This window comes from Mus pahari, chromosome 1, assembly GCF_900095145.1.
Source record: "Mus pahari chromosome 1, PAHARI_EIJ_v1.1, whole genome shotgun sequence".
In the NCBI taxonomy this organism is placed as follows: domain Eukaryota; kingdom Metazoa; phylum Chordata; class Mammalia; order Rodentia; family Muridae; genus Mus; species Mus pahari.
In genome coordinates this window covers 168785871-168811813 of record NC_034590.1, presented here as the reverse complement: position 1 = coordinate 168811813, position 25943 = coordinate 168785871, and the positions used below count along the sequence as shown (strand labels likewise).

Sequence of the window (25943 nt, the reverse complement as noted above, 5' to 3'; positions counted from 1 at the left end):
CTGAGTATCTGTCTCTGTAGTAAGATCTAGAGTCCCTGAGTGTCTGTCTCTGTAGTAAGATCTAGAGTCCTCGAGCAAGTGTCTATCCCTGTAGCAAGATCTAGAGTCCTTGAGTAAGTGTCTGTCTCTGTAGTAAGATCTAGAGTACCTGAGTGTCTGTCTCTGTAGTAAGATCTAGAGTCCCTGAGTGTCTGTCTCTGTAGTAAGATCTAGAGTCCCTGAGTGTCTGTCCCTGTAGCAAGATCTAGATTCCCTGAGTTTCTGTCTCTGTAGTAAGATCTAGAGGCCCTGAGTGTCTGTCTCTGTAGTAAGATCTAGAGACCCTGAGTCTCTGTCTCTGTAGTAAGATCTAGAGTCCCTGAGTTTCTGTCTCTGTAGTAAGATCTAGAGGCCCTGAGTGTCTGTCTCTGTAGTAAGATCTAGAGCCCCTGAGTGTCTGTCTCTGTAGTAAGATCTAGAGACCTTCAGGTATGTGCCCAGGAGTGGTATAGTATAGCTGGATCTTGCTGTTCTCAGCCTCCTGAGGAACTTCCACACTGATTTCCATAATGGCTGTAACAGTTCATACTCCTACCAGCAGCAAATAAGCCCCCCTCACCCTCCAGAGCCTGTGCTGTCATTTGTTGTATTAATCTTGGATATTCTGACTGGTACTGGGATGAACTCTCAAAATAGTTTTAAAATCCCAGCCCTGAGAGGAGGAAATGAGCAAAAGTCCCGCCCCTCACCGAGGAGCTCCCTGTAACTGATGCCTGCCAGGAAGGGAGAGCAGTTTCTGCTATCTTGTGTCACTGGGCGCCTCAGGCACACGCCAGGGACCTGCTTCAGAGGAGCTGGCCACACAACAAATGCCACATCTTGCATTTTGTTAGAGGTTTTTAGGGTTTGGGGTATTTTTTTTCTTCTTTGTTTTACTGTTTTCTTTCAGGGGAGACATATTGGTGATATTTTTGAGTGGGGAGGTTGGGGGGAAGGGAAGTAACATGGATCTAGGTAGGTAAGGAGGTGGGAAGGACACAGGTTGGGGGATAGGAACACATGATCAAAATATACTGTATGAAAAAAATTAATTTACAAATAGATGCCTTTCAAGAAAACTACTTTTTACAGGATTGTAACATATCCAGAAATGATGGCACATGCTTTAAGAAGGATTAAAACAAATCATAAGCTAAGGAGTGTTTGCCAGCTAAACATCTGATACAGGACTTCTATATAGTACAAGGGATCTTAAAACCATCATACACTGTCCCACGTTGTTGGCTGGCTTACTTGTTTATTTGGTTGGTTTTGGTAAATTTGACACACACTAAAGGAATCTGTTAAAAGGAAACCTCATGCCTCCCCTAGATTAGCTCTCCGGCAAGTCTGAGGGGAGTTTTCCTGAGTAATGGGCTGTACTTGGGTTCCTGCCGCAACTTCCCTCTGTGATGAGTTCTAAACCCTTTCCTCCCCAAGTTGGTCTTGGTCTTGGTGTTTAACACAGCAATAGAAAGCAAACTGAAACAACCATGAAAATGAACCATCAAAAAAACGTGTTAAAACATTCAAGCAACAGGAGTGTGGCATGTGTGTGTGAAAAGATTGTCAATATTGTTAGTAGTGGGTGACATGAAAAGTAAAACAATAGATGTCATGGCCTAACTACTAGAATACTCAGAACTTAAAAGGCCAACTGTAAAAATCGTGTTGAGAACAAGGGAGAACTGGAAATCTTGTGCACGGATGAGGAGGACACTGAGGGGAGGCCATTCAGGAAATAATTCTCCTGATTCTAGGGAAGCTAGCCAACCAAATGACAGCAAATAATCTATCATAAAACTTTATCACTTCAAATTTTTTTAAATACTACATTAGCATTCTGGATGTTTATTTGAACCCTATATTTTGCTCATCTTCAGGTTATATTATTATTTTACTATTCAGAGTAGGAAAAATGTACCAAATGCATTAAGAGAATGTTGCAAATAGGAATTACCTTTCTTAGGAACAGATGTGGAAGTGTAAAGAAATACAAATTACAGGAATGTTATAATCTCAAATTTTTAAATAGTAAATTAATAAAATATGTGGATGGGAGTAACTATATTGTAATGAACCATAGTTATTCATTTACCTGAAGCTAACAATATAAATCAAGTACTGTCAATAAAAACATCCGGATACTTACAATAGCATGTCCCCCTAAGTGGATTACCAACATAGCGATTTTCAGAGTCACATCTGTAAAAACATAAAAAAATTGTTTAATATTAAAAAAATGCATATATGTTAAAAACTATATCATAAAATGATTCTTTTAAAAAATGTAAACTTCAAAAATAACTGACTGCAGAAATCCAACAATAAATAAGCAGGAGTAAACAGAAAATATTTGTGAAAAATGCGAAAAGGCCGTATCCAGGACAGAGCCTAAGAAAAGTTCTTCTCTAAATCAATAGACTCAAACAAAATAGAGTAATAAGATCTAAAATCAAAAGCTCAAACTGATGACCCTTCACTAGATTATTAATAATAAATACATATGAAAACTCAAACACATGAACACTAAGTTAAATATTTCATAAATGTAATTACCTATAACAGCAGAGAAATTTATTAATTTTTCAAAGCTTGATTTTTGTCTTCATGTCCTATCTCCAAAAAAACTATCAGTATGAGACAGACATACAGACTTGATTTGCAGAATTTTATTTCTTTTTTTTGTTTCTTTGTTTGTTTTTTGTTTGTTTGTTTTATTATTATTATTTTCTTTATTTACATTTCAAATGCTATCCCAAAAGTTCCCTATACCCCCCCCCGCCCCTGTTCCCCTACCGACCCACTCCCACTACTTGGTCCAGGCCTTCCCTTGTGCTGGGTCATATAAAGTTTGCAAGACCAAGGGGCCTCTATTCCCAGTGATGGCCGATTAAGCCATCTTCTGCTACATATGCAGCTAGAGACACAAGCTCAGGGGGTACTGGTTAGTTCATATTGTTGTTCCACCTACAGGGTTGCAGCCCCCTTCGGGTCCTTGAGTACTTTCTCTAGCTCCTCCATTGGGGACCCTGTATTCCATCCAATAGCTGGCTGTGAGCATCCACTTCGGTGTTTGCCAGGCACTGGCATAGCCTCACAAGAGGCCGCAATATCAGGGTCCCTTCCTGCTTGTGGACGTTGTACATCGTGGTGCGGAGCCTAGTGCGCACCACGATGTACAACGTCCACAAGCAGTGGAAAGGTATTCCAGGAGAGGTATTGCTGGATATTCTGGGAGTATTATATCCAATTTTCTGAGGAACCGCCAGACTGATTTCCAGAGTGGTTGTACAAGCTTGCAATCCCACCAGCAATGGAGGAGTGTTCCTATTTCTCCACAACCTCGCCAGCATCTGCTGTCACCTGAATTTTTAATCTTAGCCATTCTGACTGGTGTGAGATGGAATCTCAGGGTTGTTTTGATTTGCATTTCCCTGATGGCTAAGGATGTTGAACATTTTTTCAGGTGTTTCTCAGCCATTCGATATTCCTCAGTTGAGAATTCTTTATTTAACTCTGTACCCCATTTTTTAATGGGGCTTTTTGAGTTTCTGGAGTCCAGNTTCTTGAGCTCTTTGTATATATTGGATATTAGTCCTCTATCAGATTTAGGATTGGTAAAAATCCTTTCCCAATCTGTTGGTGGCCTTTTTGTCTTGTTGACAGTGTCTTTTGCCTTACAGAAGCTTTGCAATTTTATGAGGTCCCATTTGTCAATTCTTGATTTTACAGCACAAGCCATTGGTGTTCTGTTGAGGAATTTTTTCCCTGTGCCCATATCTTCTAGGTTTTTCCCCACTTTCTCCTCTATCAATTTCAGTGTCTCTGGTTTTATGTGGAGGTCTTTGTTCCACTTAGACTTGAGCTTTGTACAAGGAGATAAGAATGGATCGATTATCATTCTTCTACATGATAGCCGCCAGTTGTGCCAGCACCATTTGTTGAAAATGCTGTCTTTTTTCCACTGGATGGTTTTAGCTCCCTTGTCAAAAATCAAGTGACCATAGGTGTGNGGATTCATTTCTGGATCTTCAATTCTATTCCATTGATCTACTTGTCTGTCGCTGTACCAGTACCATGCAGTTTTTATCACAATTGCTCTGTAGTACAGCTTAAGGTCAGGCATGGTGATTCCACCAGAGGTTCTTTTATTATTTAGAATGGTTTTTGCTATCCTAGGTTTTTTATTACAGAATTTTATTTCTTGAGATATACTTCCACAATAAATGTTATAAAATACATGTACTAGAGTACAAACCTGGGGACATTTCCAAAAGGGTGCTAGAAAGACTGTAAAACCAGAAGATCGGGAACTGCAATTTAAAGTTGAGTTTCCTACTGACATCAGACGCTTCACCCATGACGTCTCACCAAAATGACTCTGGAACATGTGCTGAACAAGGACATTGGTGGGCATGTCAAAGTGGGTGAGTGACTTAGTATACAGGGTGTTCTACAGACACTCTGATCAAAGCACCATGGAAGGGAGAAGTCAGGACAGGAACTCAGAAAGAGCCCAAACCTGGAGGCAGGGGCAGATATCACGTAGACGTGTTGCTTATTCGCTTTCTCATTGTGACTTTCTCAGTCTGCTTTCTTACAGATCCCAGGAACAATAGCCTGGGGTGACCCCATCATGATGGACTGGGCCATCTACATCCAATAGTGATGTTCACAGAATGTTGTAAGTTCACGAAAGGTACTTTCTTCTAACATTATGTCATTTAACAAGAGCCAGCCAGGTTTACAAGTCTTAAAATGCTCTACTGCCTGCAGCCTTGTCTTAGGAGGCATTTTCTTCCCCGGGAAGAGCACGCCAACTTGTTATCCAATACCAAATGGTCAGCTCTGAAAACATGCATACTAGTAACATTGCACAGACTGAGCAGGTTATATTTAAGAGTGAGTGTGTGTGTGTGTGTGTCTGTGTGTGTGTGTGTGTGTGTGTGTGTGTGTCTGTGTGTGTGTGTCTGTGTGTCTGCAAACAGAACTGTCCCAGAAGGAGAAAAGGGAAAGAGGAAATGTTATAAATATAATAACAAAAGAATTTCAAGTTAAAATAAAATATATGTACCAAAGTAACTGAATTGTTACTTTATATTAGAGAAAACTTTGAAATGTCTCTTTTACAGTACAGTTCATTAAAACAAGGATATTACAATCCAAATATATTTTAATAATGAAAAAAATCAAATAGTGGAAAATAAGCTAAATAATATTACATTTTAGATTCATTTTAGCCATGTGATTGCTATTTTTATATTGGAGACAAACCTTAAAGACATTAAGATATACTGCAAATCTCTCTAAAGAAATGTTATCTAAGTAGAAAATCAAGAAAGACCAGAGATGCAATAGACAGTTCACCAACAGGCTCGTTGAGCACCAGGAGAATAATCTCACAGCCGGGGCTGCTCAGGGCACTCTGACTGAGGCCGCCGGTTTCTGACGCGATATTCACTCCCATAAAAGACCTCAGCCCCTTCCTTCTCTTGACCAGGTGTGATCATCAGGGAACAAGTGTCATGGCTGAAGCTCCAGTTTAAGTTGCCATCAGCCACCCTGATGACTGAGTTCTAGAATGATTGTCAACACACTCTGCCCTCTGGCTGTGGAAGGTGATTCCTTTAAAGGCTGTCACTGAAGGCTTGCTCGGGTTCACAGCCTTGAGTTCACGAGAAGCACCGTCTGCTAAGCTATGGCACTTAACAAAAGCAGGAAGATTTACAAGCCTTACAATTTAGGCTTCATAACCAAGTGTTCATATTACTGTGTAATTGCTACTGCTTCTCCAACTGGTCCCAACTGACCAGCTATGAAACTCGGGGGTTACTCTAGCACACCGGGTAATGCTGCTCCACTAACCATCACATTTAGTGCTGTCTGACAGTCATCCATCATATCTCAACGTGAAGCTCTGTAACATCATGAAGTTCAAGTAACTCAGAAGGTATCACCTCCATGGATGACAGAGAGGGACCTGGTTATGTTTACTGACATAGGGATTGATGGCAGGCAGCCTTCACTGACACAGCAGAAAATGAAGGACAAATCCCCTCTCTTGTGCCTGCAGCATGGCATTGTGGGAAAAAACATGTCCTTTGGCAAGCCTGCCAATCTCAGTTCAATGGCTGGAGCCCATGGAGGACAGAGAGCACTGACTCCCAGAAGTGTCCTCTTCCCTTCTGGTTGAGTGCCAACCACACACTGTGGCATTAGCTATATTACATCACCAGGTTGCAAGTGGGAAGAAATGACTAGCTTTGCAATCATCAAGAAAACACCACACACACACACACACACACACACACACACACACACACACGTACACAATTTAAAATTCAGGTACCAGACATCAAATAGTCCAAGGAAATTTTGACTTTTTGAGTCTGGCTTATTTCTCTGTGCATAATGATTTCTAGTTGCATCTACTTTCCTTAAAATGTCATGAATTCATTTTTCTTTATGGCTGTATAAATCCCCATTGAGTATATGTATCTATCACATTTTACTTAGCCATTCATCTGGGCTGATTCCATTTCCCATATCCTGTGATTTGCAAACAGATAAACAAGGATGTTTATGTTGTACATCCATGTGGCAGGTTGAGTAATTTAGACCTTCAGGTACAAACCAAGAACAGAACAGCTAAGACATCTGCCAGTTCTAGGGGGTTTTATGAGGACCTTCCTTGTCCTTCATGACTCCACAAGTTTATGCTCCCGTCAGCCATAAATAACGTTTCTTTTTGTCCACAGCCTTGCCAGCATTTTCATCATGAGTACCTTCAATTACAGCAACCTTGACTGGACTGAGCTGAACTCTTACATGTCCCTGAAGGCTAAGGTGTTGGCCATTTTTATTTCTTCTATAAAGACCCATCTATTGAGTTCATTAGGTGCTTGTATTTTAAAATTACCATTTCAGTACCAATTCTCTTACAATGTTTGAAAACTGTCATGATCATGAAAGTATGACTACTGGGTTTTATGCTTTGTTTCTGGATACTTTGTTAGAGATAGGGCAGCCAAGACTGGCTTAAAATTCACGATGTAACTGAGGATAGCTAAATGGATATTTCAATCATAATTACCACTGCCTTGCCCACCATGGCAGTCACTCCCTTCCACAGCCTATTTCACAAAAAAACATTGTCTTAAATTCTTCTCCACTTGCAAGCTGAGTATAGTGCCTTATACCTTTCCTCTCTACACTGCGAGGAAGAGGCAGTAAGAACTCAGGATCTTTGTGAGTTCTGGACTAGTCTGGTCTACATAGTGAGTTCCAAGTCAGCCAGTATTACACACTAAGAGCCTGTCGAATTAGAAGAAGAAGGAGGAGGAGGAGGAGGAGGAGGAGGAAGAAGAGGAGGAGGAAGAAGAGGAGGGAGAAGAGGAGGAGGAGGAAGAGGAGGAAGAAGAAGAAAATTAAATCATCTCTATTATTTTTCTGTTAGAAACCAGTAGTATCCATATAGGAGTTTAGGAGTATCTCTGAGAAGAGGGAGTCTAAAATGCTATCTGTTCCTACTGTTCTTGATGCTCCATACTAGTAAGAAAGGACCTCTGTGAGCTAATCCACTTCATGAAAGCCAAAGGTGCTGCATGTATGCAGGCTCTTGCCTTTTTCTGTCCTTTAGAAGGTCTTATTTGTTTGTTTTGCTGGTTGGTTAGTTGGTTGGTTGGTTGGTTGGTTGGTTGGTTGGTTGGTTGGTTGGTAGGGCAGGCTTTGTCATTGTGTACTGCTGACTTGAGTTTCAATTAACTCAAGAATTTGTATTTTACAAAGCTTTTCTTTCATTAGTCAATAAACAAGGGTGAGGGCAATATTCTCTGCAAATCTCTATGAGCAGACACTGGAGACACTGCAACCTTGTTCACAGTTGTCCTTGTTCATGGCACTGTTCCCACTTCTGTATGCTGTCTTCTTACTCCAGAAAAATTTTATTTCTCCTTCAACTTCCAACTCAGGTATATACTCAGACCTTCTTCATACTCAATGAATCTCTTTTCAGAAGCCAGTAAGAACAATCAATACATCTACTGCGCATTTTGTACTGATATAAAGCTGTTTTAGTTTGTTTGTTCAAATAAAGGGGTATAAACAATATATAGCCAATGCAACAAATTACTTGGTTAAGAAAGGAACCAATATCCATATGGGAAGTTTACAAAAGTATGTGACATTTGATGATTTACATAAAGACAGGTGAAACATGACCTTGGAAGGAAGGATTCATGGTTATTCTAAATCATTAACATAAGAAATTTGTGCATTATATTGTGAAAAGTACCTTAGTAGCATGAAGGTACCTTAGCCAGGAATCATCTTATCAATTTTTCTCACTAATCTGAAGCAATAATTTAATCACTGTTTGCATATTTCAATGACTACTTCTGCTTTCTAATGAAAGCATTTTCTAATGTAACTATGACATAGCAAATTATTGTTTCTAAAATGATATTATTTTTATTACCCTCATTCAAAAGTTAAAAATGTACTGGACAGTCATTTTAATATTCCATAATTGAGAATTCTCTGTTTAGATCTGTACCCCGTTTTTCATTGGATCATTTAATTTTTTGATATCTAGTTTCTTCAGTTCTTTATATATTTTGGATATTATCTCTATTGGATATGGACACAATAAAAAACATTGTGTAGGTTACTGTTATTTTCCTATTGAGGGTGTGCTTTGCCTTACAGAGCTTTTCAGTTTCATGAGGCTCCATTTATTAATTGTTGATCTCAGTATCTGGAGTATCAATGTTCTGTTCAAAAAGTGTCTCCTGTACCAATATATTCAAGGCTCTTCCCCACTTTCTCTTCTATCAGGTCTAGTGTGTCTGGTTTTACATTGAGGTCTTCGATGCACTTAGACTTGAGTCTTGTGCAGGGTGATAAATGAAGATCTACTGGCAATATTCTAAACAAAGACATCTAGTTAGACCAGTACCACTTGTTAGATGCTTTCTTTTTTCTGTTGTGTTTCAGGCTTCTTTATCAAAAATCAGATGTCCATAGGTGTGTAGATTTATGACTGGGTCCTTGATGCAATTCCATTGACCAATGTGTCTGTTTTTATGCCAATACCATGCAGTTTTTATTACTATTGCTCTGTAATACAGTTTGAAATCAGGGGTATTGATCCTCATGAAGTTCTTTTAGGTACTTCTTGATTGTTCTGGATATCCTGGGTTTATTTTTCCATATAAAATTGAAGATTGTTTCAAGGTCTGTAAAGAAACGTTTGGAATTTTGATGGGGACTGTATTGAATCTGTAAATTCCTCTTAGTCAGATGGACAGTTTACTATGTTAGTCCTATCCATCCAGGAGCATGGGAGAGCTTACCATCTTCTGATATCTTCTTCAAAGACTTGAAGTTTTTATCACAGTCTTTCACTTGGTTGGTTAGAGTAACCTCGAGATGGTTTATATGATTTGAAGATATTGTGAAGGGTACTGTTTACCTGGTTTCTTGCTTAGTCTGTTTGTCGTGTGTGTGTCTGTGTCTTTGTGTGTGTGTGTGTGTGTCTTTGTGTGTCTCTGTGTCTGTGTGTGAAGGCTACTTACTTTACTAAAGATGGGAAAGGAAAATCAAAACCACTTTGAGATTCCATCTCACACCTGTCAGAATGGCTAAGAACAACAACACAAGTGACAGCTCGTGCTGACAAGGATGTTGAGCAAGGGAACACACACCCATTGCTGCTTGGAATAAGAACTTATATAGGCACCATGTAAATCAATATGGCTCTTCCTCAAAAAATTAGGGATTGATCTACTTCAAGACCCAACTACATCATTCCTGGAGATAGATAGATAGATAGATAGATAGATAGATAGATAGATAGATAGATAGATAGATTAGACAGACAGACCTCCAAAGGATAATCCATCCTACCATAAAGACACTTGTTCAACTATGTTGATTACAGCTTTACTCATAATAGCCAGAAACTGAGAATAATCTATATGTACCCCACCCAAAGAATGGGTAAAGAAAATGTGGTACATTTACACAGTGGAGTATTAACCAACTATTTAAAAAAAGAGACATGATGAAATCTGTAGGCACATGGATGCAACTAGAAAAAGTCACTCTGAGTGACATATATAATCCAGACTCAGAGGGACAAAGATGTTATATACTCACTTATCAGTGGAGATTAGCTGTTAAGTAAATGATAACCAAGCTACAATCCACTGACCCAGAGAAGTTAGGTAAAGAGGAGGACTCTAGGGGAGGATGTATGGATCTCCCGGGGAAGGGGAAAGAGATTTTGCCAGTAAACAGGGGGCAGGTGAGGATGAGAGCAGGATCAGGCTGTGGGAGAATGGAGGGACAGAATGAGGGGAGAGAGGACTGGGGTTGGGGGACATCTGCTGAGAGCAGTGGGAACAGGTGTGCCTCTGACTCTTCTGCCTGCTCTCTGGACTATGCTCCTTGGATCGCGTTGCCTTGTCCAGTCCTGATATGAAGGCTTTTGCCTTGTTTTATTGGAGACCTGCTGTTTTCTTAAGGGAAACAGAGGGGAAGTAGGGGATGGGAGCTGTGAGGAGTGGAGAGAGGGAAAACTGTGGTCAGGATGTATTGAATGAGAGAAGATGCTACTGCACGCAGAAACAAAATCATATAAAAGTGTTCTTCATAAATTGTTATTCCAGCTCGATTTTATTAGATAAAATACATATGTTTGACCTGTAACTGGTATTAAGCTAAGTTTATCAACTCATAAGTAAATAAAAATGTTGCTCTCTTTTGTCTAAAAATAAAAGCATGTTCTTAACATGCAGTCACAAAAGAGGTAACTATCATAGAGCTATATATTTAAATCACTTATGGAAAACTGTAATAATTACTTTCAGTTCATAATCATGGTTGCAACAAAGATTTTCCTTTTGCCTGTAATGCTGTAGCTTGGCTCTACAGACATGACCTTCATCGCTGTGATGACATAATGATGCTTACAGACATGACCTTCATCGCTGTGAGGACCAATGATGCTTATGACTGGTAATCTGAGGGGACGCAAAGGTGGCAAAGCACACGTACAGTTAGGGCTACTGTTTAAAAGTGCTAAGATGGTCACTCTGTAGTCTCAATCTCTTTTACTTATGGGACTGTGCATATTCTCCTGTGCATGACAATAAAGCTGGCTCTACTTAGAACACACCTTACTGTTGGGATATCACAGGCACCCCTCTCACAGCGCGTGCAAGCCTTGAGTTAGCTCATTCTAGTCAGGCCAGCATGGCCGAATGGAGCCGACATAAGACCTGAGGCTTTGGCTTCAATTTAGCTACAGGGTTCAGATTTAGGAGATTCACTGGAGTCTCTGAACTTGAAGTCTAGTCGATGATGTCAAATAAAAACTTTTAGGTATTTATAATTTAGGGAATTCATTATTAATTTTCCCCTGATAATAACATAATTAATATAACGGAAACATGAGTTTTCTCAAGTTATAAGTATACATGAAAACTGAGCATTTATTTGTACCTATTTTAATATTAATCCATAAAAAACTGATTTTAATATAACGTATATGAACAACATTAAGAAAAGAAAATAATTTAATGTACTGCCTTTTAAAGTCACATTTGGAAGGTAATGATATTAAGAATAACTATATGTCATAAGAAATTCACTCATAAAGTACTGAGAGCAGAATACTGGTTCCTGCGTAATGAACAATCTAAGAGGAAAGGGAGGTGGTGGCTAGGTGGCTCAGCAGTGACCTGACCGTGGATTCGCAGAACCCAGGTAGGAGGTCAGGTGTGGCGGCGCTGCGCATTCTTTGCCGAACAGGGATCCTGGCAGCTAGGTCCACAGGCTTGGCTTCACAGCCTCTGTAACTGCCATTGTTAAACATTTATGTTAACATTCAAAAGTACTGATAATACCTGAATGAAAAAAGCTTACAATACTGTAAGCTTAACTGACATAATGCTAACATTCAAAAATAAAACGTAAGAATTAGTTTTAGGCACAAAATTCATGAGAGTTACAGAAACAATGGTTTGTACTCACAGCTGGCACTGGTCACCTTTTATCCCCTTGGTTGTGCAGAAACACTTTCCTGTGTGCAGGTGACAGACATTCGCATGGCCGCCACATGTGCAAGCTGGAAGTCAAAACAACATAGTATCCATTACCATCATCATTATTATCTTATTTTATGGGACTGTTTCCTCATGTCATGTATTATTTTTAGTCATAAGAAGGTAAAGTCGCCTATATGACTTTGAAAAATCTTTAAAACTTCCAAGTGACCTCTGTCCACCATGTACCTAAGTAGTTCTTTAATTCTCCTTTGTGTTTCTGTTTGTGATCTAACATGACATTGGTGAAAGAAGTGGCTAAAAACATAGCAGGTGTAGAGGGGCACAACTCCAATCCTAGCACATGGGAGATGCATGGTACACACCTCTACTCTCAGCACATGGGAGACGCATGGTGCACACCTCCAATCCCAGCAAGTGGGAGGGGAACACATGGTGCACACCTCCAGCTTCCACATGTGGAGGGAAGGCAGCAGACCCACAGACAAAGTTACCCTTGGCTATGTAAGGCGTGGATATGGCTTTGAGAAGGTAACTGGATCATAACACTCATAGGTAAAATGTAGAAAGCAAGAACCCTGGGGCACAGTGATTTTAATCTCAAACACGCTTCTACAGTTGCTACCTATGTAACTTTAAACAATTTACTGAAACTCCCCAGTTTGGTTTCAGCACCTATAAGTAGAGAATAACAGTACTTAGTTCTAAGGATGTGTGAGAATTAAATGAGATATTGTAATTTAGAACACTTAACTTGCCAGGCAGGCAGTGGTGGTGGCAGTGCACACATTTAATCCTGGCACTCAGAAGGCAGAGGCAGGTGGAACTCTCAGTTGAGGCCAACCTGGTCTACATAGCGAGTTCCAGGACGGTCAGAGCTACTTTCACCAAAGGACACACCGATTGGCATCAGCACTAGTAATGAGCATAGTGGTGGTCGCCTCTTATGGTGGTACCGCCCAGTACTTAGTACAATGCTTGTCTCTGACCTCTGGGACTAAAGTCACAGACACAGACATCACAACAGTGGCAGAGGAGTCAGAGCAATAAAGGTCTCTAGGGACTGCTCTCACATCCGATGATGGAAAGGTGACTTGCTTTTTCTAACTTTTATAAGTGCACTTTTGATTAAGGACAAAAGTGGCAGTACCACACCCACCTTTACAGAGATAAGAAAGATAAGGGAACATATGAAAAACACGCCAAAGAGCAGATCACAAATCAACTGAAAAATTCCTAAAAAGATATAAACTTCCAGAACACAGTAGCGAAGAAACAAACAAAATATCCTCAGTAGTTTCATAACAAGAATTAGTAATTAAAAAGTGCCCACAAAGAAAAGCTTAGATAGAAATACTGAGAAATGTCATCCAATATTGCTAATGCCAGATCTTCACAAACTCCTCACAAAATTTTAAAAAATAAAATAAAAAACCTTCACAATTTACTCTAGGAGACAATATTACCTTGACGTCCAAATTAAAAGCCACAAGGAAATGCAAATACTGACAATACATCTTATGAGCATACATTCAGAAAAACTCAACAAATTAGAAATGGAAATCTGGGAACATGTGAAAGGTCTCACTTGACCATTAAGGATTTTTATCAAGAGAGAACAACACAGGGCTGGAGAGATGGCTCAGTGGTTAAGAGCACTGACTGCTCGTTCTTCCAGATGTCCTGAGTTCAATTCTCAACAACCACAAGGTGGCTCACAACCATCTGTAATGGAATCTGATGCCCTCTTCTGGTGCATCTAAAGACAGTAACATTATATTCATAAGCATAGAATAAATAAATAAATATTTTAAAATTAGAGAGACAGAGAGAAAGACAGTTTAATAGTCAAATATCAGTATTGTTACCTCATACTGGCCAATAAAAATATTAATTCAATAAATCAGAAATATCACTTGAGAAAACCTAACATTCTTTCATAATTAATGATATGTGCCTTTAATTCCAACACTTCTGAAACACAGGCAGGCAGAGATCTGTGAGTTTGAGGTTAGTCTGGTCTACATAGCAAGTCCCAAGCCAGGCTAGCCAATGTCATGTAGTGAGACTCTTGTCCAAACAAAACTCGTCAGCTCTAACTGGCACATCTACTTCATACCACAGCCTGGCAGAGGCTTGGGGGTCATAAGACACAGATGGGAAGACTATAAAGGCAAGAAGGTATGGAACTGCTGTGAACCTGTCTCTTCATCATGACAGGGACAGCGCACACACATGACCTGCACAAGATCACACCAGCCAAACTGCCAACCAAATGTCAGGTGGGTCAGGTGGGTCAGGTGGGTCACATGGTCCCAGCGCCAGCTGAGGAGCAAGCACACTGATGGCTACTAAGGAAGACAGCATCCGCATTTAGGGATACCACCCCTGCCGGGACCTAGTTGATGGGCTTCAAAACGAGTGTCCGGAAGAGGGTAAACGCTGAAGTGGCTGCAGAAGATAAATTCAGTCAAAACACATTTCATGTATGAAATTCTAAAAATATATCCTTTAAAAATCAGTAAATCAGAAATAGAAGGAATTCACTAAACATAAACTGCATTTTAGAAACCCAAAGCCTCTAGCATCATGCTTAATAGTGAGACTACATGTTTTCTCCTCCTAAAATCAAGATGTCTTTGCTCTCTCTTCATTTACATCATTTATTTCCATCTTGTATGGCACATTCGAATCAAGGCAAACAAAAAAATAAACAGTCAAATACAAAAACAAAAAACAACAACAACAAAAAAACAAGCATAAAGCTGAAGCTGGTTTTGAGTACATTATCTTTTTTGTTCAAGGAAATATGCTCCTAAAAAGTAAAAATCTGATAAGCAAAGATAAATGTGAAAGATCACTGTACAGAAGTCTTGCCCAGACTCCAGCGGCGGAGTTTGGTAGAATGGTATTTGTCCAGCAATGTATGAGGTCTTGAAATTGATCCCTATAGCCACAGAAACAAATAATAAACCTTATCTAACGTCAGGATGGCTGGTGAGGCCAGCTAGCCTAGCCCAAAGGCCTGCCATATTCTGTAACTAGCAATGAAAATATAAGGAATAATTCCACTATAAAAGAGCATTAAAATGCTAGGGCAGTAGCCACATCGATAGTGTGCTACCAAGCATGACCTAAGTTTGATTCACAAAACCCACATTAAAAACAAAAGCAAACACACACGGGTGTCGAGGGTCCTGTTTGTAAAAGGCAAAGTCAGGTGGATTCATAGGAGAGAGCTGGCCAGACAGCATAGCCTATTTGTCAAGTTCCAGGACACTGAAAAACACTGTCTCAAGAAACAAGTTGGATGGCTCCTCCAGGAGCTCACATGAGCTGTCGGGTGGATTCCACATTCATGCACACAAGCGCAGCACGCACACACAAAGAGAGAGAGAGGGGAGAGACACAGAGAGACACAGAGAGAGGGAAATTAAGATTAACGAAATCCTGAAGAAGTAATTTCAGTAAGGTATCAAACAGGTATCCTGAAAACTGTAAAATACTGTTGAAAGAAAACTAAAGACGGTATAAATAGAGTGAAAGAAATATCAATTCAGGGCTGAGAAAACCAGTTACCCAACTGACAGAATGAGGAGAGTTACTGCAATCCCCAAGAGAAACCTAGCTAGTTACTTGGTACAAATTGACAAGTTGATTCTCAAACTCAATTATAATGACAAAGAACAATGTGAAAGGGTCTTGAGGGATAAAATCAGTCATCCCAACTTCAAACACCACTGTAGAGCAACAACAGTAAATTCAGATAGCATTGATAGAGCTACAGAATTCTGGGGAGGGGGGGGAGTGGGATGGAAGATCTGAGTCAACACATCCAGGAGCCCAGGCAGCTAGACAGGCAGAAGGGCAAGCGTGGGCTGGGTCCTGCACACCAGCCACAGAAATCATCCCAATGAGTAAGAAGCCTAATCTTAAGGCTTAAAAGATCCCAAAACAAAAAATTCAAATGAGTACATGATTTTTCTTGTACTAAGATGTTTTAAAGATTCATTAGATTTGAGCTCAATCATGTATGAGGAGTGTTTAGTTTTATTATCAAATAATATTACTTTGATATATCATGTCAAAATAATTATTAGCCAGTGGACATCGGAGCTGTCTTTCAGTTGCATAATTGTTGTGAATAATATTATAAGCACTCCTTTGGATACATTGTTGGAAGATACATTGTATTTCTTTTTCTACCCACCTAGAACTAGACTGGCTCTGTCCTTCTACTTGGCTGGTTTGATTGACTCCCGGACATTCTGAGGACAGCTGTACATATTAGTATTTCCACTAGGCATCCATGCAAATTCCAATTTCTCTGCCTTCTCATTCATTCGGGTTATGGTTTGCATTTTAATTAGAACCATAAATCCGATCGGGAAGAAGATATGACTTGCATTTACTTTACTAACTATGAATTCAGTGACTTTTTCTGTGCTTACCAGTATGTTTTCTTTCAAATAATGTTGATCAAATCCATGGATAAATTCTTTTAACTAGGAAATTCATCTTATCATTGTTGAATTAAAATTGTTGTTTTTATTCTAGATATAAGTAAGATATATGATTTGCAAAAACATCTGTAATTTATAGTTCTTTTATTTTATCGGTGGTATTTTTGTCATGCGAATATCTTAAGATTGATGAAGTATTCTGTCCTTTCTTCCTTCCTCTTTCTTTTCTTGTGCTTGATGTCTTCATGAATTATCTTTCTGTTATGATAAAATATCATGACCAAAAGCAACTTAAAGGAGAAAGGGGCTTATTTTGACTTAAAGTTCAGATTGGGGGAGTGAGCTCAGAAAGCCTGGGTCTGGAACAGGAAAGCGGGCTTGCCGACTAGTGTGGGTCAACTTGACACGAGCTAGAGACATCTGAGAGGAGGGAAATGAAGTAGAGAAAATGAATCCATACAATCTAGCTGTAGGGCATTTTCTTAATTAGTGATTGATGGAGGAGGACCCAGACCACTGTGGGTGGGGCCATCCCTGGGCTAGAGGCCCTGGTTTCTATAAGCAAGCAGGCTGGGCAAGCCATGAGGAGCAAGCCAGTAAGCAGCACCCCTCTATACCCTCTGCATCAGCTCCTGTCTCTGGGCTCCTGCCCTGCTTGAGTACCTGCCCTGACTTCTTCAGTGATGAACAGTGATACAGAAGTGTAAGTCAGTTAATACTTTCCCTCTAAGTTGCTGCTGTCATGGAGTTTTATATCACAGCCATAGTGACCTAAGACACTGGGTGATGACATTTTACCAACACATAGAGGCTTGCTTGAAGATAAAGCCTCATCTGGGAAGTTGAACGCAAAAAGGCTTGGGGGAGGGGGCATACTTTGTTATAAAAAGCAAAAAGGACTAGAGCCCACTTAAGATGGACTGTGCAGGCTTATTCATATGACTTTATGAATAAAGTGTATAGGTGAATTTCTTTTAATAAATACCAGATAACTGCGAAGATCCCAATTTACTTTATGCCTATTCCTGGGAAGTATGTGTTAACTATGATATCAACAGTCTGTTTTCCAAAATATACAAAATGTTTTATAACATTTTATAATGTGTTCAAAACCAATAATTTTAAGTCAGCCTTACTGAGATATACAAAGATGTGACAGAAGTTTCCTTTCTATACAACACAATTCAGTGGTGTGTGTGTGTGTGTGTGTGTGTGTGTGTGTATTGACAGAAATGGGCCCTCATGATTGCAGTCTTTTTTGACAGAATTTTTATCACTCCCGCTCAAAAAAAAAAAAAAAAAAAAAAAAAAGCCCATTGTCAGTCCCTCCCCAGACCCTCTCCTAATGTACAGCTCCCTGATTGCCATGGCAATTAGAAATCCATCATCTATACAGATTGACTTATTCTTGAAATTTTACTCATAAAGTCATACAAATAAGTTTGCCTATTTTCCTTTAATGAGAATATACAATTTGAGATTTCCACAAATGAAAAACAAGATGTGAAACAAAGAATGAAGACCACGCCCTGCACCTCACTGTCTGCAGCCCTTGGGAGAGAGAGGGCCCTGCACCTTGCCTGAGCAGCTCTGTAGAGCTAGCCCTGCCTGCCCAGAGGGAATGAGAGCAGGAGACCAGGCTCTGCCCCTTGCCCATGTGGCCCTGGATGAGCCAGCCTGGCTGGGGCAGTGCTGAGGCTCTCTGCTCCCCTTAGTGGTGCAAGTGCAGGAGAACTGGCAGGCCGACCAACTCAACCAGCACCCAGGCCCAGATCCAAGGCTTTGAATTGGCACTGCCAACATCTACCCCATCTACGGTCTGCTGGAGTGCATGAAGGGGTCGGTCCTACAGATCCTAACTGCAGGATCTCCATGATACAGGGCAACAACAGGCTATCCAAGTGGAGTCCCAGTGAGAGTCTAGTATTGATGACAGAGAAGAAACCAGAGGCCCTGAGACAGACCAGATCAATGGTTCACTGCTGTGAACACCTGCAAGTAAAGATGTGTGGACAAAAGGGTGTACTGTGGGGCACACTGTGACACTCTACAGCTTCCACAAGATTGTTTTTGAGGTCATGGTGGGAAGCTATAAGGGCAGAGGTACAAAAGGAAGGGGAGATGAGTGGAATTGGGGGCTATGGTGCGAAATTAACAAAGAATCAATAAAAAGTTAAATAAAAAATAAAGAATATCATCAAGGAATAAAGGACCACTAAGATTTATTGTTAATATGTGACTCTGTAATGAATGCACACACCATCACATAGTTCAACGATAATCTGAACAATTTCAGACAAATACTGAGGCACATTCCAAGGAACACTAAAATCAATGCATATTAATATTTTAAAACTTGTATTTTATTTATCCTTCCTGGGAAAACATTGTAATAGTTATTCTTGCAGATTTCCCTTAAAGAATTATCATCGTATGGTAACTTTAATAATTTCTGAAACGAAAAAAACCCATACATTAATATATCTTTTGGAGCTCATTTTGCAAGACTTCCCCTGTGGTACTACACTTCAGAGTAAAATGGCACAAATGCACCTTAAATGCAATTGTTTAAAATTTATACTTCACGGCGGTTTTTATACTATTCTGTGTAGTCAGCATCCGAGGCCATTGTTTTATGCTGAGTAAGCACCTATGAAATCACGCTGTGGCCTTTAATTTGGGAAATTTTATTTGGCAGTGATCTTTCTTATAGCCTGGATACACACTAGGGGGACACGACACAGTCACATGGTATTTCTGTCCCCAAAAATACAAAGCTGCAGTGGCGACTTATAAGCAAAACTAAACAATAAAGAAACAAACAGTAGAAAGGTCATTCACATGAGCTGTATACATAGAACACACTGTAGAAACAAAGTCCCAGCATTCATAATGGGCAGCCACGTTCTGCTCCTTATCTGTCATGAACACATGACAGCAGTTTCTGGAAGTCACGCCAATTTAATCTTTTGTAGTCTTCTATGCTAATTATGTTTAATGAAATATCCTAGGTTTATTATCGATTAGATATCTAATGTGGTAAAATTCTACATAAGGAAAAAGTGTAACAGACACTTAATTCAAAATTCTGTCCTTCCAAATCACAATAGACTCCTCCAGTCTTCAGTCTTGCTAGCCTTGACCAACCAGCCCATGAGACACGAGAAACCTCAGCTCCACGCCTCTTCTGGGAATGAGCTATATGGGCACAGATGGGGGAAGAGCTGCCTCTTGTGCTGTGTGTAAAGGGCTTCTCTCGTCCATGCCACAGCAGGTAAGACTGTTGTTAATACACACCGCAGATAAGCCTGCTAAAAGACACTACTCTGTAGAGAGTTGGCTGTGGACACCATGATTGGAAACCTGGGCATGCTCAGGAAGGAGCTGGGCAGCACAGCGTGCACATATGAGCACATAGATATTCCTTGCTGAGTTAGTTTTTTCATGTTGTCATAATTCTCCATGCAGATTGCTAATTTTCTTGTCCATTTTGGTAAGCATTCCTTCCAGGCTGCTGACCTCCCCTTCCATGTACAGAAATGAATTTATGCACTTGTTTGTGTTCTCTTTCCGGTCACTGATAATTTTTAACAAACAAACAAAAGTACTTCAGGAAAATTATTTATCTGTAAAATAGTTGTACTAATTGTTTGCATTATAGAATACAATTAAACAGACATCCAAGCAATGTTCTTAGCAATGTTCTTGGTATTCAAAAATGACCATTAAATATGAAGTAAGTTTGAAGATGAGACAGGAAGCTTGCTTATGGAAATTATGAAATACAGAGGACACAAGATGTGTATTATATGATGAAGGTAAGATTTGAAAGTTAGTTATTTGGGATCACACCATAGAAACACTTGGAATGTAGTTTTGTTTTGTTTTGTTTTGTTTTGTTTGTGTTTTGAGACAGGGTTTCTCTGTGTAGCCCTGGTTGTCCTGGAACTCACTCTGTAGACCAGGCTGGCCTCAAACTCAGAAATCCGTCTGCCTCTGCCTCCCTAGTGCTGGGATTAAAGGCATGCGCCACCACGCCCGGCGGAATGTATTTTTAAAGAACTTTGAAGTAGTTACTCTTTTGACAATTTTAGACACTGGAAACTTCAGAAATAAAAAGGAAATCTCTTCTTGAATCACTTTCAAAGTAAAACTGTTCCTTCCTACAAAGGAAGTATAAAGGGGTAGTTACAAATAGAGAGATTGTATGTAATTATGTGTGAAGGATCTTTGCATTAAATTAATCAAGACTGAATGAGACCCTCCACCATGTCAAATAATCTGCAACATTTAACAACAACAGAAGAGTACAGAGTACAGAGACCTAACATTCTAAATAAGAGAAATAGATTATAAAACAGGGCATACCCATCATGGACAGGTGGAGAAAGAATATTGTTCAGATGCAATACAAAGATTGAGGAAAAAGAATTACAGAATTACTAAGAGCAAGGCCAAAAAGGTCAAAGTGTCTATAAATAATAATAATGTCACTGGACTCTGTTTGTAACTGAAACTTGTACAGAAATGCTTGAAATGTTCAACCAAAAGCTGACAAACAAGTTTCAAGCTATCTAATAAAATAATCTGGTGGGGCAGGATCAGGTGTGGGAGGAGACAGGGGAGATGTGCAGAGGGTCAGGAAATTGAACAGAGGTGTGTAGCAATGAGTGATAGGGAATTGGGGATAGCCAACAGAAAGTCTCAGATACCAGGACAGCAAGAGGCTCCCAGGACCCAACAGGAATGACATTAGCTGAAATACCCAACAAAAAGGAGAGAGAATCTATAGAGACCATATGGAAAGGTTATTCATAGCCCCTAGTTGGAGAATTTGGCCACCCACCCTTCTCAAAATTCTAACCCAGAATTGTTACTGTCTAAAGGAAATACAAGGCTAAAGTGTGAAGCAGAGACTGAAGGAAAGGCCATCCAGAGACTGCCCCTCCTGGGGATCCATCCCATATGCAGCCACTAAACCCAGTCACTACTGTGGATGTCAAGAAGTACTTGCTGACAGGAGCCTGATATGGATGCCTCCTTAGAGGCTCTGCCAGAGCCTTACTGATTGATACAAGTGTGGATGCTTGTAGCCAACCATCGAACTGAGCATGGGGACCCCAATGGAGGAGTTAGGGGAAGCACTGAAGGAGCTTGAGGGGTTTAAAACCCCATAGGAAGAACAACAATATCAACAACCAGACACCCCAGAGCTCCCAGGGACTAAATCACCAATCAAAGAGTACACATGGAAGGACCCATGGCTCCAGCTGCATATATAGCAGAGGATGGCCTTATCGGGCATCAGTGGAAGGGGAGGCCCTTGGTCCTGGAAAGGCTCGATGCACCAGTGTAGCGGAATGCCAGGCCAGGGAAGCAGGAATGGGTGGGTGGAGGAACACCCTCATAGAAGCAGGGGGAGGGGGAATGGGATAGGGGATTGCAGAGGAGAAACTGGGAAGGGTGATAACATTTGAAATGTAAATAAATCAAATAACCAATAAAAAATGTTAAAGGCCTGTGAGAGAAAAGGTTTGTTATATAGTACATTCATAGAATGTTTAATTCTTACAAAGTATTTATAGAAAACATTTTTGCTAATGATTCCTGCATTCCTAATATATAATTAACTTTCCACAATAACTAATTATCCCAAGCATTATATGAGAATGGCAAAAATATATATCCAATTTAGCATTTAACTTGTTTAACAACCAACCCATTAAGTATATTGAAATAAATTTATTACATTATTTACTCATTAAGTATTTTGTAATAAATTTATCCAAGAATAGTATGATCTAGAAGAAGAAAAGGTATTAGTCATATAAGACTGGAAAATCACTTTCTTTTTGTATTTATATTTTACAAATAAGTAAGCATGAAAAATCTGGACAACTATTTTATGGTTAATAACATACTTATCTGTTGTATATGAAGAATGGATTATAATAAAATATATGCTGGTAGCAATGACTATGGAAAACTGAGGCATAGATTAACACTGTCCCAAGCCACCAGGGGACCACTAAATTAACAACGGAATGGGACTTTCCCAGATCATTCAATCAGAATAAATCTCTTTGGCCTTTACTCCATAATTTGATTTATTCATAACGCAATGACAGTATCCCACAATGTTTGTAAATTTAAGTTATAACATACTTGTGGCAGTTAATAAGCATTCAATCACTATTTGATGATTTCAAAGATAATTCTTCTTTGCAAGGCACTGTAGTTTGTGGGTGCACTGAGCTGTTCTACTCTAAGAAAAAGGTCATTATTTTCTTCTACTGCAATTTATAAGTCAGTTTGGAGAGCATATTTAAAATGTATACCAAAAAATACATCAATTTGAATAAATTAACTATAACTTCAGAGTACCCACATGTGTCAGTGTTCCATTAAGGAACATAAATTCAAAAGCACTTCCCCTTGGAAAAGTTCAGCCAAGAGTGAGCCCAGATTTTAATTCTATGCCTCCCATGTCTGCTTCATCTATTTCCTGTCTATCTGTTGTCGGAGTCTGGATCTGTGCCTACCAAATGCTGCCCTGTCTGTCCCTGCCTTGGTGTCTGGGCCCTCACACAAGGTTCTGCATGTGGGTTTGTTTGTTTGTTTGTTTGTTTGTTTGTTTGTTTGAACAGTATATAAAGCATCACAGGAGGAAAGACTGAGGGTCACTTACACAAATCTTTAAGAGAGTTTTGCAAGGGACAAAGTCACTAACTCCAACTGACCCCAACTATCCCAGAGAACAAACAAAAACTATTGAGAAATATTCATATGTTGTCTTCAGCATGTGTGATGGATACTCCTGGTAAGAGGTTGCTTTCAACGCATTTGCTGCCTCTAGGACTTACCATCATAGCATGTACACACGAACATGCACACACACACACACAGTATTTAAATGTAGTATCTTAAGAATATAGCTATGTACCTTGGCATGATGACACGCGCTTTTAATACACCTCTCAGGAGGCAGAGACAGCTTTGAAGACAACATGATCAATATTGAGAGTTACTGGCCAGCCAGAGTAACATAAGGAAACCCTGTCTCAAAGAACAAACAAAAAAACAAAAACAACAACAACAACAACCTTACAGCTATTCATTCACTTCTGTTACGAGTTAACTGCATGGGAAATCCAAGGTAAATAAGGTTGGTTGTACTTTGTTTTCTTAAAGGTGGGTTGAACAACAGACTGAGTTCACAGTAGGACAGCAGTCTTAAATGACCTCAAGGCACATTATTACCTCTAGCTTTAGGTCCAGCAAAATCTCCAGGCTCTTTGAATGTAACAGACATTCTCGTAATAATAAATCACCAATTTTGCTACAGAAAAAGTCTTAATCACACAATCTTTAGGTGATTTGCAGGGGACTGGACCCCAAGTCCTGGCCCATGCTAAGCAAAAGCTGTACTTTTCACCTAAAGCCCCATCCCTAATTTTTATTTCATTTTTTTATTTTTTGAGAAAGTTTCTCACTTCCTAACTCATATTAACCTTGAACATCATAGTATGTAGATGTAGAGGAACTTTAATCCAGCAACATGGATCACACCCAAGGACCTTCCAGGTCTGTGCGATCTGGCTGGAATACAGACACACCTTTAGCATACACCTTTAATCCCTACGATTCAAAATAAAGTTAGCTTGTAGAAGGAAGCAGCTATGTTTGAAAATGACATTTAATTGAGGGTAAGACAAAGTAGGGAATCAGAGAAAGATTTGACGAAGGAGTCAGAGATAGAATATGCCCAACTTTTATGAGAACAGCACAGGAAAGAGAGGACTCAAGAGAGTAGAGGAACAGAAGAGGCAGGCTTCAGGTGAAGACAGGATGAGAAGGCGCCAGAAGATTAGAATACATCGCCAGAGTCAGTTTGAGGCCAAGCAGAGCAATTCAGTCAGAAACCAAGAGAAGACTATTTGACTCAGTCAGCTTGGAGAGGAGCTTGGGCCAAAACATCTGAGTTGAACCAACCAGCCAGAGTTCAGAAAGAACTAGAAAGGTTGAGCTTATTCAGCAGTAAGCCTCCAAGACGACAATTACATATTGCAAGTAAGTCACATTTGCAGTATGTAGGCTTGAGCACACGATTCTCCTATGCTAGCACCACCAAGTGTTGGGATTACAGACATGGCCACCATGCCCACCTGGACGATTACATTTTACTAGCATGCTTTAACCTGCTAACTTTGAATGCTGACTGTCACAGGAATGCTGTATCAGCTGGCACTGGGAGTTAGTATTCAGCAGAAGCACACACTGTTTCATCCAGAAACAATCTCCTCCAGGCGCCAGACAGACACCTAAGCTGGTCAAAGGCCTTTAACGCATGGCCAATCCCCAGAGGCGAGTGCCTACTTTCAACCTCTGAGCACTCTCCAGTCACCACTCTTCTAGAGCACCAAAGCTGTTCCCAGAAAATGACACTAAACATTCGCTTTCTGCCTTTTTAAATTTTAATTTTAATCATTACTACATAATTTACCAATGTCATTTATTAGTTAGGTAATGAATGTGGCCACAAAAAAAATCAGTTATTTTTATATATCACATGACAATATATAGTCACAGACAGCAAGACCACATCTTGCCACCTTTTAGGACCTAAAAAACAAGTCAAGGATTATTTAAAGTTTCATAAAAGTCTGCAACAAGGAATGAGATAGGCATTAATCCTTCATCCCATTGAATTTTCTATTTACTTTGTATTAGCTTGCCAGATGTGATATGTCAGTAACAGAAATTAATATGGAATAATTAAACTAGTTTTAAATCTAACAACAGAATATCATCCCCAAAGGGGAACATATTTCTCCAAGCACCCTGCCTGCTGAAAATATAAAATCCTCCATAACAATTTAAATCATTTTTGTACCAATTATAGAGAGTGAAATGTTCCTTTTTCCTATTTCAGCTAAAGTTTGTAGAATCAGTCATATGCATTTGGCAATACATTCTGATCCATGACACCAGAGGTGCAACCAAGAGGGGCTGTGGAGACGGCTTGGTGAGTCAGAGAACGTGCTGCCCTCCCAAAGGTTCAATTCCTTCCCAGCACCCTTAGAGCAGCTAACAACTGTCTGTAACTCCAGTTCCAGGGTCTAACACCCTCTTCTGGCCACCAGGGGCACTGCAAACATGTGGTACACAGACATACACACAGGCAATATATGAGATAAGAATAAACGTCTTAATTACAAAAAAGAAAACCTACATTAAGTAGACTTCATCAGTATGATCAAAATATAAAAGAAAATTTTTCAAAAAGTATCATTTAAGAAATTAGAAATTTTTATACTTTATCTTTTAAAGATTGAGTATTTTAATGTATACATCTGTTTGTGTGTGTGTGTGTGTGTGTGTGTGTGTGTGT

The 25943-nt window shown here is 39.7% G+C and overlaps 1 protein-coding gene across 2 annotated transcripts in view; it reads right to left on the bottom strand.

The window, feature by feature from the left end:
- The window catches only part of Atrnl1 (attractin like 1), a 518026-nt gene that overhangs the window by 389708 nt on the left and 102375 nt on the right, over positions 1-25943 (bottom strand). For both annotated transcript variants that reach the window (XM_021219342.2, XM_029541782.1), the window contains exons 20-21: positions 12058-12151; positions 2171-2223 (exon numbers count right to left, since the gene is read on the bottom strand). In XM_021219342.2, coding sequence (XP_021075001.1) covers positions 2171-2223; positions 12058-12151 — 147 coding nt within the window. The remainder of the gene's footprint in view (positions 1-2170; positions 2224-12057; positions 12152-25943) is intronic.